Raw genomic sequence first — 15,872 nt, 5'->3', positions numbered from 1 at the left:
GCCCAGGCGGGTCTTGAACCCACGGGCTCAGGCAATCCACTCACTTCAGCCTCCCAAAGCGTGGGATTACAGGCAAAGCCACCGAGCCCGGCTTAATTTCACATTTCTTTCTTGGGCACTTTTTCTGTGCTAAGTATTATATCAGGCTCTAGGGATACATAGATGGGCACAACATAGTCCCTGCCCTCTAAGCTTATAATCTGGGTAAAGATTGGTTAACTGATAAATAACCAGAGTTGATAGTGCTATTACAAAGGCATGTACATGCTAAAACAAAGGCAGGCTGTTTTTTAAAAAAAATAACATTTCATATTGATTTGTTGAAAGTTATCTGCACAGAGGTGGTGGTTAAAGCTCTTAAAAGTATGTGGGTTTACCTATAAAGGGCTTGTAAAGAAAGAGGGTAAAAGCACTGGGAGGGGAGGATTCTTGCCAAGAGTGAGAAATGTACTAGTTAGGATCCAGTCAGGAAATAGAAAGCAAACCAGTTATTTGGATAGAAAAAATTTTTTAAATAATTGTTTATTAGGTAACTGAAGAGGCAAAAAGAGCACAACCAAGTTTTCATGGAGGTAGCAATTACAGAAAGCAGCTCCCACATGGGACTGGGGGAACAAAGGGAAGAGGTTGGAATTGTCAACACGTAGAAGTTTGGAGGAGAGGCCCCTTGTATGAAATCCAGATCTCAGAGGAGGGGATGCTAACCGGATGCTGCTGGTTCTCTGAGTCTAGAGGAGGGATTCCGTAAGGCTGGAACCCAGACCTCTGAGGAGGGCCACTGATTAGATGATGGGTGTCTCTGGGGGAGAAGGGACGAAATGAGGCTGGTTCTGGAAAAACTGCAAACTGGGTTCAGCTACTGTTACAAAGGAACTGCCACTACCAGGATAAAGAAGTGTTAAGGTACTGGATGCAGTGGCATGCACCTGTAATCCTAGCTATTCTGGAGGCTGATGTGAGAAGAGTGCTTGAGCCCAGGAATTTGAGTCCAACCTAGGCAGCACAGCAAGACTCTGTCTTTTTTTTTCTTTTTTTGAGTTGGAGTCTCTGTTACCCAGACTGGAGTGCAGTAGCCGCTCCCGGCCACTGCAGCCTCAAACTGCTGGGCTCCGGCGATCCTTCTGCCTCAGCCTTCCAAGAAGTCGGAACTACAGGTGCATGCTACCATGCCCGGCTGACTTTTGGTTTATTGTAGAGATGAGGTCTCGCCAAGTTGCCCCGGCAGATCTCAAACCCGCGGGCTCAGGCAATCCACTCACCTTAGCCTCCCAAGGCGTGGGATTACAGGCTGAGCCCCCAAGCCCGGCTAAGACTCTGTCTTTAAAAATAAAAGTGTTAAGGTGATACTCATAGGATTAGGAAGCAGACAGGAACCCCATAAGAAACAAAGAAAGGAGCAAATAGGAAACTCATAGGAAACAAAGAGAAAGGAGCAAATCTGTTCTTTTTTTTTTTGAGTTGAAGTCTCACTCTGTCATCCAGACTGGAATGCAGTGGCCACTTCTGGCCACCGCAGCCTCTACTGGTGTGCTCCGGCGATCCTTCCGCCTCAGCCTTCCGAGTAGCTGGAATTACAGGTGTGTGCTACCACGCCCGGCTGATTTTTGATTTATTGTAGAGATGAGGTCTCGCCAAGTTGCCCCGGCGGGTCTCGAACCCGCAGGCTCAGGCAATCCACTCACCTCAGCCTCCCAAAGGCGTGGGGCTACAGGCTGAGCCACTGAGCCCGGCTAAATCTGTTCTTCTTATAGCCTTGCCATCACTTTCTACTGCCTGCTATTAGTAGAGCTTAAAGGGGTTCAAAGTTCCATTAATGGGGTTTGCAGAGTTCCAGCCCTAGTATCTTGAGGCAAAATATAGAAGGATGAGTTTGGAGCTGAAAGACAATAGTGTAATAACCAGTTTGTTTCATCCCTTTGACTACTCTTCTCCCTATGTTTGAACTCTTAGAGAAGAGCAAAAACAACTCTGCTTCTATCTAACAAGATATAACGATCCTTTACACATATAACATACAAATAAGGCCATTTCACTCTATCTCTGATATAAGGAGATGAAAATGTCCATTTGTATTTATTTTTGGAAGACAGTAATACTATCTATCTCTGGAGCATGATAATTAATTTTCAAATTTAGTTACAGTTCCGTCTGAACATTCTGTTACATAAAAAGTAAAATTTTAAGCTAACTTCCATCAAAACTTGTACAAATAATAATAAGGAAAAGAGAAAGAAGAAGAAAAAATAGTTAATACATACAAATACAAAATTGTTAAAATATTCATTTTCATGCTTGGGCATTTATAATTTCCTTTTTTTTTGAGTTGGAGTCTCACTCTGTTACCCAGGCTGGAGGGCAGTGACACGCTCCTGGCCACTGCAGCCTTGACCTGCTGGGCTCCTGCAATTCTTCTGCCTCAGCCTTCCAAGCAGCCAGAACTACAGGCACACACTACCATGCCCGGCTATTGTAGAGATGACGTCTCGCCAAGTTGCCCGGGTGGGTCTCGATTGCAATCTCAGGCAATCCTCTCGCCTTGGCCTCCCAAAGGGCTGAGATTACAAACTGAGCCACTGAGCCCGGCCTATAATTTCCTTTTTTAATAGTACTCATTCTATGTATTGTTTGCCCTCAGCCAAGATCTCAGCTGATCAGGATTTTTACCTTCATTTTTGAAATGTCTGAATCTTCAGTGGGTCTGCCTTTTTTTGGTTGCTGAAGTTTTTCATTAACTTTTACTATTGAGAACAGAAATAGTAAGAGGCATCCCAGAGAATCCCTGATTCCAGACATAGCCCGTCCTCTCCTTATTGTTAGTAGCAACTGCCATGTGTGGTGGGCTAGGCAGACTGGAGTCTGGGGGTGAAAGTATTCACCAAGACAGTTGTGAATTAAGAAAGACAGATTTATTGAAGGGAAGATACGTTGTCCAGACACAATGGGCAAGATATAGAAAGAGAGAGTTTGTTCTCTGCAAAGAGGCAGGGGCTCGAGGGGTGTTTTTATAAGAGGGGTGTCAGGATTCAGTGGGCTGGGGGAATTGTTTTCAAGGGAGGTTTGCAAAAGGAAACTTCCAGAGGTTTGTGAAGCAGCTGATCAATTGTGTGGTTTTTGTCTTTTTAAGATAGGGCTAATTAACGTCAATAATGAACAATAGTTAACTACTTTTTGTCTACTGTGGATCTAGCAGCAAATGATTAACCACTTCTTGTGGTTACTGTGGAACTAACAGCAGATGTTTTACAGCTGGCTAACCAGGTTTTACAGCTTTTACTGTTATCAATAAGTTTTTTTGTAACAGCTGTAAAGTCTCATCTTGAGATTTCCTTCCTTAGTATAGTTTACCCAATTGATGCTGACCTAATTGGGCCTCATGTTCCCCACAGCAACTGTGTTTCCCCTGGTTATTGGTATCAATTACTCCAGGCAGTTGAATAATACCTTTTTTTCCTACTGGTTCAGTGACACAAGGAGCTCAAAATGACCAGATAATGGTCACAACTTCTAATTCAATGAAATGATTGTGTGTTCTCTCCTGGTAGCCTTCTTTCCTTAGGAACTAAGACCTTTAAACTTGCAGAGTTCAAAGTTGCAGGATAGGATATATCATGGGCTGAACTGTCTGCCCCATTTCAAGTTTATATGATGAAACCTCAGTACGTCAGAATGTGAATGTATTTAGAAATGGGACCTTTAAACAGGCGATTAAGTTAAAATGAAGCAACTAAGGTTGGCCCTAATCCAACCTGACTTGTGTCTTTATAAGAAGAGGAAATTTGAACACACAGAGGGACATCAGGGTTGTGTGTGCACAAAGGAAAGACCAGTGAGGAAAGACAAGTGTGTTGCTGGCACAATGAGAAGGCAGCCATCTGCAAGCTGAGGAGAGGGGCCTCAGAAGAAACCAAATCTGCTGACACCTTGATCTTGGACTTTCAGGCTCTAGAACTGTAAGAAAATAAATTTCTGTTGTTAAGCCACCCAGGTGGGTTATCAACTGTAATAGTAAGGGGAGTGACTTCCATTTCACACTTTGATTCCCTGACCCATGTATTCTACTGTGGGAATAACAGCACCATACGTTGAGCACTGAATCAAAACATATACCTAGCATGTAAGATAGAATCCTATCCTTTCAGAGTAGTGTATTCCAAATGGTGCCGTAAGTGAGCCTTCGTAGGCCATTCCACATTCTGTTAGGCCTGCTGGTTCAGGGTGATGTAGTATGGGATAAAAGGAGTGAATTTCATGTGCATAGCCTACTGCTGTACTTCTTTTGCTGTGAAATAAGTTCCTTGGTCAAAGCAATGTGAAGGATACTACAACAGTGAATAAACCATTCTGTAAGTTTACACATTTGTTGCTGGAAGAAGTCTTATGGTTTGGGAAGGCAAATCCATATTGAGCATACATGTCTATTCCATTGAGGACAAATCTTTGCTGCTCTGTTATGGCACCTGATACCATGTGACTGGCTGGTTCCCTTAGGGGATGGTGCCGTGTTGGGGGCTTCATGTTGGTCTTTACTATTGGCAAGTATTAGGGTATGATAGGGTGAGGATGAATGGATGGAGAGGGGCACAGCACCACTAGAGCCAGTGTACCAGAGGTGCGTGCTGACACCTAGAGCCTGAGTAATGCAAAGAACTGCAATACACAAAGAGGTGAAAGAAGAAGAGATTTATTTAAGAAAAATTCACTCCCCACAGACAGGAAGTGGGCCTACACTTTAGGTTTGTGTGGCCCCATAGCAGTCCTACACTCTAGATGAGTGTGGCACTGTAGGCTCCTCGAGCCCTGGCTTAAATCCTTTCCCCTGGAGATGTTGCAATCAGATAGATGTGACTGCCATGACTTCCTTATCAACCACCTGCAAATGTCTTGGAGACCCTGTGACACAGAGACCTATTTATGTCTGTCTGAATTATCATAGACCCTAGAGAAGGGCGTGACAAGGATTCTAATGCTCCTGTACCTTCCTGAATGACATTTCTTAGAGCTAATGGAGGGTGCACTTTCCCTTATGTCCTATGCATTCCAGTGGGTAGCTTCAGGGGATCCTTGACTTCCCTGTAGATAGTGCCCAATTTACTAGAAGATTACATCCCCACCTGCTCCCCCTCTGAGCAGTCTTAACTTTTGTAATTACAAGTTTTGTGACTTCTACAATCCTTGACCAATGCATGATGTTTTAGACCTTGTAAATTCCCTTTACTCTAGGGAAGCTTGATTGTCACTATGAGATACCTCTGGCAACAGGAAGTCTATGTTTCTGAAAAGACAAAGTTGGCAGAGTTAATCTTTATCTAAAATTATGCATTTCTCAAAAACATAGCTTCTACTTTCTCATCATTGTGTCAGGATTTAAGAGCAAGATGAAAAATGACTTCCCACTCTTGGTCTGTTCTTTCAGTCCCCACTCCTGCTCTTGGAAATATTCTTGTAATCCTGGGGTGAAGATCAATTTTCTGTAACTGCTTCCTGCTGAGGTGGGCTGTAGAGATATCCCTACCTATCTATTTCCAAGGGCATGAATAGGTGACGGTGGGACCTTAACTGGATACTATTTGGATCTAATAAAACATCGAGCAAGAGCACAGGCAAAAATTATTAAGCAACCAATGGTGAAAAAGGTTATTGCCCCAGAGACAATGCTAGAAAAATGAAAGTAATCTCGTAAATTATATGTATGTTTAGTCAAAACTTCTAATTCATCAATATAAGTTGAGATATTCCTTTGTAAATTATCTATAGTTGTACTTTAACAAGGAAATACAGTCACTATGACAAAGTCTGAAGAAAGAAAAATTGAAAACATCAGAGACATGTAGTTAGGTTATAACTTAAATTGAGAATTTAAAACAGATAAACATTGGCAAGAGAAAACAGTTTCTTTTGTTTTTATAATTGGTCTGATATACTTTCACAATGATTGATATGCTAGAGGGTGAAGCCCAGGTTATTTTGTTATTTATTCTATGTTGGATTAATAATCCTTGTGCCTGATCTGCATTAGATGTGACTCCTAAAGCTTGTTTCTTATCTCACCCTAGAGAGTCTGATTGAGAACTTTAAGAGTTTAAGTATGCTGGGCTTGGTGGCTCAGCCTGTAATCCCGCGCCTTTGGGAGGCTGAGGTGAGTGGATTGCCTGAGCCCGCGGGTTCGAGGTCCTCATAGGCAACTTGGCAAGACCTCATCTCTACAATAAATAAAAAAATTAGCCGGGCATGGTAGCGCATGCCTGTAGTTCCAGCTGCTTGGAAGGCTGAGGTGGAAGGATCGCTGGAGCCCAGCAGGTCGAGGCTGCGGTGGCTGGGAGTGGCCACTGCACTCCAGTCTGGGTGACAGTGAGACTCCAACTCAAAAAAAAAAAAAAAAAGAGTTTAAGTATTAAAATTAATTTTAATTAAAATTAAAATAATGGTATAGCACGAGATTGCAGTAGTTATTGTAAAAGTTACTTATTTAGCCAAAATGATAGTTCAAAGATTTTGAAAAGAAAAAAAACAAAAACAAAAACCTTGCTTTTTTGTAACAAAGACAGTGGGGGAGGACTAATTGAATTTTGTCTCTTTCTTGCCCCCTCTATTGTTTATAAGAGAAAATTTTTTTGGAGATTGTTAGTTAAGAAGCTCATGTTTGCTGGGCTCGGTGGCTCAGCCTGTAATTCCATGCCTTTGGGAGGCTGAGATGAGTGGATTGCCTGAGCCCGTGGGTTTGAGACCGGCCTGGGCAGCGAGACTTCATCTCTACAATAAATCAAAAAATCAGCCGGTCATGGTAGCGCATGCCGGTAATTCTGGCTACTTTACTTGGAAGGCTGAGGCGGAAGGATTGCCGGAGCCCAGCAGGTTGAGGCTGCGGTGGCCCGGAGCGGCCACTGCACTCCAGTCTGGGCGACAGAATGAGACTCCAGCTCAAAAAAAAAAAAAGAAGCTCATGTTCTGTCTTTGAGTAGCATTTTGGCCTAGCATTAGTGTACTTGATTAATGGTAAATTTGTAGAACCTTTTTGTCACCTCGAGTGTTTATAGAATTCCTTTCACATTTCTTTTCACATTCGTTCACATACCATGTTTGACATACTCTTACCATTTTTCAACATGCTTGAACCTTTTATTTTTGTTCTATACTTTCCTTCCTTTAAATAACCAGCCATTTTATTATAGAACAAAAATGTACCATACAAGATTGTTTCCTATACAAAATTATTTCTCTTTCCTTTATCCTTTCTTACCAAACACATACCTTATACCAACAACTTTCTTTACATTTTTCCTAACCTCAGAGCTCTAACCAAAGCAGTAAGTTTATCCTTTCACACTGAGATGCCAGGAGGCAAAGGTGTACTTTCAATTACTTAGTAGTGATTGTTATGGCATATCTGGACTTCCTTTCTCATTAATAACAAAACTGCTCCCATCAATGTACCATTTGCATTCAGGATTAGGAAGGGGAGTGTTGGTTAAATCTTATCTTACTACTCTAGACATTTCAAGAATTTCTCAACAGCTATGCTCTGTCAGTTCTGGGGGAGGCAGGAGGGTAGCTGGGTTTAAGGGACCTGACTTTTGGAAAGTTATACTAGAGTTGCCAATGAATAGAGTTTGGTATTTATTTATTTATTTATTTTGAGTTGGAGTCTCACTCTGTCACCCAGACTGGAGTGCAGTGGCCGCTCCCGGCCACCGCAGCCTCGACCTGCTGGGCTCCAGCGATCCTTCCACCACAGTCTTCCAAGTAGCTGGAACTACAGGTGCACACTACCACGCCTGGCTAATTTTTGGCTTATTGTAGAGATGAGGTCTTGCCAAATTGCCCAGGCAGGTCTCGAACCCGCGGGCTCAGGCAATCCACTCACCTCAGCCTCCCAAAGCGCTGGGATTACAGGCTGAGCCACCAAGCCCAACTGAGTTTGGTATTTAGTAAGTGTTGAGTTAGTAAGAAATTTGTAAGCATTGTTGTTCAAAATGTCAGCCACCTGGTGTGGAGAGTACACATCAATATGCTGTCCATAAATAATTTTATTAGCTTCCTGAGTTAGTATGGCAGTTGCTGCTAGGCCCTGAAGGCAAGATGGCCACCCTTTTGCTGTATTGTTCAATTGTTTAGATAAGTATGCTACTGCCTTCATTTCTGGACCGTACCTTTGTCCTAGCAGCCCCAAGGCTATTCCTCCCCTTTCTGTTGTATAGAAGATAAAATTCTTTTGTAAGTTGGGGGGTGCTAGAACTGGGGCCCTTGTTAGTGAGTCCCGGAGCAAAAAGAAAGCTTTTTGTACTGGTGAGTACCAGTCCAGAGGCTCATGTTCTGGACCCTGAGTAACCTCTTATAATGGCTTAGCTATAAGTCCATAATTGGGAATTAAAAAGGCATGTAAGTCCTTCTTGGACTGAGTGCATAACAAGGAAGCAGTGCCGAAATATTTTATTTCCCAGAACACATGGAAGTAATGGCGTAGTGAGAGGCCTGGATCTAATGCCCTGCACCCCCACAACCAAAAGGGGTAAAGGAAGGAGTGGACCAGGAAATTCAAGTAGAGCTGAGCATGTAGTCCCTGTATTGATAACGAATGATATAACTCTGCCAGCTACTGATATTTCCACCCTAGGCTCAGTTGGTTTAATAGTTTGTTCCAAAGATGTTGGGGTTACCGAGCCAGGAACACGTGAATCTGACTGGAGCAAGCCCCAAAGATCCCCTTCTGAGATCGTGCAAGGTGCCTGGTGTCCCTCATTTGTAGCAAGCTTCTGGGGCCATGTGTTCCCCTCCAGCTAGCGAACGGGGCAATCATGAACCCAATGTCCATGTTGTTTGCATTTGGGACAGGGTTTTGTTGGTGGTGAGGCTTGACAGTCTTTGGCCATATGCCCATTTTGACAACATTGGAAACAAACCTGGGAAGGTTTGTTGTTTCCTTCAGCGACTGATCATCTGGGTTGGAAGATTATCAGTGGTGGCTCTTTTTGCTAAAGTGGTAGATAAAAGCTGAAACACGTCCCGCTTATGTTTGCGGTCCTGTATTTTTTCCTCCTCCTGTTGTTAAAGACTTTAAAGTCCATATCCAATAGTTCTAATTGAGGGGTTTGTGGGCCCTTTTTTAATTTTTGGAGTTTGTGCCTAATGTCTGGTGCTGACTGGGAGATAAAATACATAGCCGAAAGAGCTTGTCCTTCCAGAGAGTTTAATTGAATATTAGTAAACTACTGTAATGTAGGAAAACTGCTGTATGTAGGAAGTGGAGTTGTAGGAGAGTATGAAGGAGTTGTAGGATTTTTCAGGGAGGGGTGGCTACATCAGCAGGGTCAGTATCTTCTGAGGAATCTGGCAATGGGGTCTCGGGAGCCAACATAAAAATGTGACAGGAAGAACGAATATTTGGTTGGCGAGCTAACTTATAAAAGGCCTGAATACATGGGATCTCAAGGTATTTGTCATTTCTTTTTAAGTACAAATTAAGCTGCAGAAGGGTGTTAGGAGCTAGGGAGTCACCCTCTGGCCAGGTTTCGCCATCCCCCAGCTTATATTGTGGCCAAGTAGTGTTGCAGTAAAATAGTAAATGCTTTGGGTGAATATCCTCAATGAATTTTAAAACTTTAAGGTGTTTTTTTTGTTGTTGTTGTTAGTTGGAATCTCACTCTGCCGCCCAGGCTGGAGTGCAGTGATATGCTCATGGCCACTGCAGTCTCGATCTGCTGGGCTAAGGCGATCCATCTGCCTCAGCCTTCCAAGTAGGTGGGACTACAGGTATGCGCTACCATACCTGGCTAATTTTTTTTTTAATTGTAGAGATGTGGTCTTGCCAAGTTACCTGGGTGGGTCTCGAACCCGTGGGCTCAGGCAATTCATTCACCTTGGCCTACCAAAGTGCGGGGATTACTGGCTGAGCCACTGAGCCCAGTCTCTTTAAGGTGTTTTAAAAGGCATGCCAGTGGCGTATTTTTCTTTACAACTGATTGAGAGTTTCCCATGGTTCCAGTAAAAGGACATAGGGATACAATTGGGATGGGCTGTTGGTTTCATGGATTTGTTTCTGGGCCTTAATCCATCCAGATCCCCTGCTGGGCATCCTCAACAGTTTCAAAGGAATCAGCACAAAGCATGTGAGTCACCAGGGAGAGAACGTCCTCCCGTCCCTGTGCCCGCTAGAGCTCACGGAACACTATGCTCCACCATGTCTTGGAAGGCCGTACCAGGACTTCCGGCAATTGGGTCCCAGACCCTTGCTAGGAATCTCCCAAGATGTGAACCGGGAAAAGCTGGAGAGACGCAGAAACTCATCCGAACAGCAAAGTCAGGGGATCTAAGAGGGGTTCCAAGAGCGTGCATTTAAATATGTGGGTATATGGATGATAAATGAGGGATGACTCACCAGAGGTGCAGAAAGGCATACCGTGCAGCTGTTGAAGTCTCAAGGTCCTTTGTGGAGTCACTTTGCCAACCAGAGAAGAGAAGAGCAAAGAAATCAAGCACTTTGTCTCCCACATGTACGGGCACTGGCGGTCCGAACTTTCCTTCAGGGACCTTTTTGCCTCCTAGGGAGTAGCCCTAGGCAGAGACCATCAGTTGTCCTCTGAGATCCAGCTTGGTCCATGGGGAAACTCAGAAATCTTGGCTAGAAGGAAGTAAAGAGTTAACCTTAGTCCCTCACCCTATCAGACCACATCGGTCTGATGTCTTTCCCTGGGACCTTCCAGCATGCTGAAGTGTAGCCTCAGTTTTCAGTTGCTGCCAGGTTCCAACACAGTCCACAGAGGGTCACCAGTTAGGAAATATGGAAGACTAGAGAGAGAGAGAGAGATTCTCAGAGATCTCAGTGGTACCTCCAGAAAATGTTAGGGTATGTTTAGGGCGAGGGTGGATGGGTGGATAGAGAGGGGCGTAGCACCGCTGGAGCCGGTGTGCCAAAGGTGCATACTGGCAACCCAGAAATCTGACTAATGCAAAGAATTGCAACACACAAAGAGGTGAAAGAAGAAAAGATTTATTTAAGAAAAGTTCACTCCCCACAGATAGGAAGTGGGCCTACACTCTAGGTGAGTGTGGCCCCATTGCAGGCCTACACTCTGGATGAGTGTGGCACCATAGCCCCACCAAGTCCTGACTTAAATCCTTTCCTCTGGAGATGTTGCAATCAGGTAGACATGACTGCCATGACTTCCTTATCAACCACCTGTCTTGGAGACCCTGCGACACAGAGACCCATTTATGTCTATCCATATTATCATAGCCCCTAGAGAAGGGCGTGACAAGGATTCTAATGCTCCTGTACTTTCCCAAATGACATTCCTTAGAGCTAAGGGAGGGTGCACTTCCCCTTATCTCCTGTGCATTCCCAGTGGATAGCTTCAGGGGATCCTCGACTTCCCTGTAGATAGTGCCCAATTTACTAGAAGATTGCATCCCCATCTGCTCCCCCTCTGAGTGGTCTTAAATTTTGTAATTACAAGTTTTGTGACTTCTACAATCCTTGTCCAATGCATGATGTCTTAGGCCTTGTAAATTCCCTTTACTCTAGGGAAGCTTGATTGCCACTATGAGATACCTCTGACATCAGGAAGTCTGTGTTTCTGAAAAGACAAAGTTGGCAAAGTTAATCTTTATCTAAAGTATGCATTTCTCCAAAACATAGCTTCTATTTTCTCATCATTGTGTCAGGGTTTAAGAACACTATGAAAAATGACTTCCCACTCTTAGTCTGTCCTTTCAGCAAGGTTAGGTATTCAGTTATAACACTAATCAATTCAGCCTTAACTAAGGAAACTCTGTATTGTAGAGTCCATGCATAGCCTCCAACTCTGCCACCACAGCCACTTTGTTCATGGGTCCTTTGAATAAACGCTGGATGGCTGGGGAAGGAGATGATATTCACAAAATATCCCATATTGTTCACCTGATTATTGAGAACTTCCTTCTTTTTTTGAGTTGGGGGTCTTACTCTGTTGCCCAGGCTGGAGTGCAGGGGCACAATCATGGATCACTGCAGCATTGACTTCCTGGGCTCAGGTGATCCTTCTGCCTCAGCCTTCCAAGTAGCCAGAACTACAGTTGCACACCACCATACCCAGCTAATTTTTTGATTTATTATAAAGACAAGGTCTCACTAAGTTGCCCTGACTGGTCTCAAACCCGTAGGCTCAGGCAGTCCTGTAGCCTCAACCTCAAAAAGTGTTGGGATTACAGGCTTGAGCCACCGTGCCCGGCCTCATTAGTATTTTTTAAAAGCTCCCTGGGTCATTCTAATATGCATCCTTAGTTGTGAACCACTGATGTAAAATAATGAAGAAACAGAAATCCTTTAGTTTAGATGTTCACACAGTTTGATGGGAGAAACAGAAAATAATATCAATTAACACAAGCAAATCACCATCCCTCACTGACTTTTAATAGAAGGACTATGAAAGGTGAATCTGGGTCAGAGTGTTTCCTGGTTAGTAATGCTATTGTGTCTGCTCAGTTCTTATACAGCTCACCACGCAACTAGAGCTGGAGCAGACTGTCCATTGCCTGCTGGATGAGTGCCACAAAGAGGTTGGTAAATAGCTGTGAGTCCTTGAGGCCCTTCAGAATCCGCAGATGTCAGAGCTGGGCCAATTCTTCTTTTTTATTATTTATTTATTTAAAAATTTTGTTGTTATTGTAGAGATGAAGTCTCATTGTATTGCCCTCGCTGGTCTTGAACTCCTGGACTCAAGCAGTCCTCCTGCCCTGGCCTCTCAAAGTGTGGGATTATAGGTGCAAGACACCATGCCTGGCTCCTTTTTTGAAAAGATGGAGGGGTAACCCCTTCAGGTTCCCTCCCACTGTGGGAACTTTTCTGTTCTCAATAAGTCCTGCTTTCTTAAAGAAAAAAAAAAAAGAATGGAGAGATTAAAGTCCAGAGAGATAAAGGAACTTGCCTGAGATCACTGAATTGGTGGCAGAGCCAGAACTAGGGTCTAGTTCAGAAGTAGGGTCCTGCTCCAGTGCTCTTTGCAATTTCCTTCCTTCCCAAATGTTACCTCCACATAGTGAAGTCCTATCTTTCTGGCATAATTATCCAATGGCCCATTCTCTGTTATTTCCTTAAATATAATACAGATTTCCTTGATGAATTTGTCAAGGAAATATGTTCACTACGTCTTTGGTGGTTTTATTTAATTCTGAATTGTATACATTACTTTTTTATTTGTTTGTTTTGAGTTGGGGTCTCACTCTGTTGCCCAGGCTGGAGTGGAGTGGCATGGTTGCAACTCACTGTGGCCTTGACCTCCTGGGTTCAGGCAATCCTTCTGCCTCAGCCTTCTGGGTAGCTGAGATTACAGGCATGCACCACCATGCCTGGCTAATTTTTTTTGTAGAGGTGAGGTCTCACTATGTTGCCTGGACTAATCTTGAACTCCTAGGCTCAAGCAATTCTTTTGCCTTGGTCTCCCAAAATACTGGGATTATAGGCATGAGTCACCGGGCCCGACCTAGGAACATTTTGATTGACTGAAACTTATTATCTTCAGGTTACTCATGTTTCCGATACTGACATAAATTTTCCTTGTTCTTTTCATTTGTAGGTAGATATTTGTAGGTTAAAGGCTTGAGTTGAGAGGGACATGGGGAACTTTCTAGTATGATAGCAGTAGTCTATATCTTGATGGATTGCTGGATTTAGAGTCCAGAGTGCTCACTATTATACCATAGAACTGTTCTCTTGATGGGAACAACATTTAGACATTTGTTTATTAATACCAAAATGTACACTTAAAATGTGTGCCTTTTCCTGTATGTAAGGTCATTAAAGTTTTATTTTTTTATTTTTTTAATCGGAGTTTCACTTTGCTGCCCAGGCTAGAGTGCAGTGGCACAATCACAGCTCACTGCAGCCTGGACCTCCTGGGCTTAGGCAATCTTTCTACCTCCTGAATAGCTGGGACTAGCACTTGCCACCCAGCTATTTTTATTTTTATTTTGTAGAGACGAGTCTCACTATATTGCTCAGGCTGTATATACATTACTTTGTACTGAAGACATTTACTTTTATCAGTATCTAAAGTAAGCTTTGAGTGGGTATGTTTAAACTGCTTTCTTTAGTGTCATCTAATATATCAGTTAATCAGCAGCTTTTTGCATTGTGTTTAAGATTAAGGAATAATATCAGAATCACTTTTTATTTATTTGCAGAAGAAAAACAAATGTTCATCTTTACACCATTAAGATCAATGTTTATGTTATATTTAAATTATTATATTATTATTTTGCATGTGATTAATAGATTGAATTTGTAATTATGGATATCCATGCTTTTTAATTTTTTATTTTTTATTTTTTTTGAGTTGGAGTCTCACTCTGTCGCCCAGATTGGAGTGCAGTGGCCGCTCCCGGCCACCGCAGCCTCGACCTGCTGGGCTTTGGCGATCCTTCTGCCTCAGCCTTCCAAGTAGCTGGAACTACAGGCGTGCGCTACCACGCCCAGCTAATTTTTGATTTATTGTAGAGATGTAGTCTCGCCAAGTTGCCCAGGCGGGTCTCGAACCTGTGGGCTCAGGCAATCCACTCACCTCAGCCTCCCAAAGGCGCGGGATTACAGGCTGAGCCACCGAGCCCGGCTGGATATCCATGCTTATTACAATAATGGCACTTAACACTTATTGAGAACTTTCTGTATATGCTAGGCACTGTGTTAGGTGCTTTGTATGCAATATCTCATGCCACCCTATCAACAGCCCTATAAGGTTGTTACTATTATTATTTCCCACCAGAGGAGTTAAGAGTCTTTCTTAAAGTGGTACAACCAGTCAGTAGTAAAGGTGAGATATATACTATTGACTCTCCTTAAAAAGCATGAAGCATAGTGCCCGACACACAGAGATGGTTCAATAATATTAGCTGTAATAATGATGATTTTAAAAATACTAATTCAGCATTCTGTCTTTATGACATTCCCAACTTTCACCCTTTAGTTTCTGGTTCTATACAAGACAAAAAGGCTAATTTAAATTCAGTTTAACAAACATGTACTGAATTTGGTATTGAGGACTCTGAGGAGACTAGACTCAGTCCCTTTCCTCTGGGAGTTCCTAGTCAAATGGGGGAGTTTTGCTAAAGATTGCTGATTGTGGTAAAAGACACACAATACAGGTGTTGGTGTGGGTAGGGCAAGAGCAGTTTTGGTGGGAGATCTGTCCTGATCCTAATTGACAGAGTGGAGTATATTCACTTTCTTTTTTTTGTTGCGCCTCTCCCTCTTATGTTCACTTTTTATAGCTGTGCAACATGCCCTCCATGCGAGGTAGCCTGGCTACCCTGACCCTTCTTGGCAAGTTGGTGGATGCCATCCCTGCTTTGGCAGATAATCTTGTAATGGAGCATGGTGAGTGACCTGTGGGAAGAGCTGCCACTACCCTTTTACCTGCTTTGATCACAGTGCCATCTGAGCGGCCCATTCACTGTGTGTATCTGGGAAGTCGTTACTTTCCTGCTCTAGCCTTCAGTTTCCCATCTGCAAAATGCTTTATGTTGGTCAGTTTGAAAAGGTCAAGGCTGGGTGTGGTGGCTCATGCCTAAAATCCCAGCACTTTGAGAGGCTGAGGTGAGAGGATTCCCTGAGCCCACAGGTTCGAGACTGGCCTGGGCAACTTGGTGTGCCCTCATCTGTACTATAAATTAAAAAATTAGCTGTTTGTGGTAGTGTGTGCCTGTTGTCTCAGCTACTTGGAAGGCTGAGGCAGAAGGATCACCTGAGCCCAGTAGGTCAAGGCTATGGTGGCTGTGAGTGTGCCACTGTACTCCAACCTGGGCAACAAAGTGAGACTCGGACTCAAAAATAAAACAAAAACAAAAAATAGCCGGGCATGATGTCTCACCCCTATAATCCAAGCACTTTGGGAGGCCAAGGTGAA

The 15,872-nt window shown here is 43.4% G+C and overlaps 1 protein-coding gene across 1 annotated transcript in view; it reads left to right on the top strand.

The window, feature by feature from the left end:
* Nucleotides 1-15,872, top strand: part of MEI1 (meiotic double-stranded break formation protein 1) — a 100,637-nt gene that overhangs the window by 6,912 nt on the left and 77,853 nt on the right. Inside the window, exons 3-5 of the mRNA XM_021714423.1 lie at nucleotides 10,054-10,293; nucleotides 12,449-12,531; nucleotides 15,238-15,343. Coding sequence (XP_021570098.1) covers nucleotides 10,054-10,293; nucleotides 12,449-12,531; nucleotides 15,238-15,343 — 429 coding nt within the window. The remainder of the gene's footprint in view (nucleotides 1-10,053; nucleotides 10,294-12,448; nucleotides 12,532-15,237; nucleotides 15,344-15,872) is intronic.

This window comes from Carlito syrichta, unplaced genomic scaffold, assembly GCF_000164805.1.
Source record: "Carlito syrichta isolate Samal-C Ts95f unplaced genomic scaffold, Tarsius_syrichta-2.0.1 Scaffold305648, whole genome shotgun sequence".
NCBI classification, from domain to species: domain Eukaryota; kingdom Metazoa; phylum Chordata; class Mammalia; order Primates; family Tarsiidae; genus Carlito; species Carlito syrichta.
The sequence above is the reverse complement of the archived record's forward strand: the minus strand, read 5'-3'. Positions and strand labels throughout refer to the sequence as shown.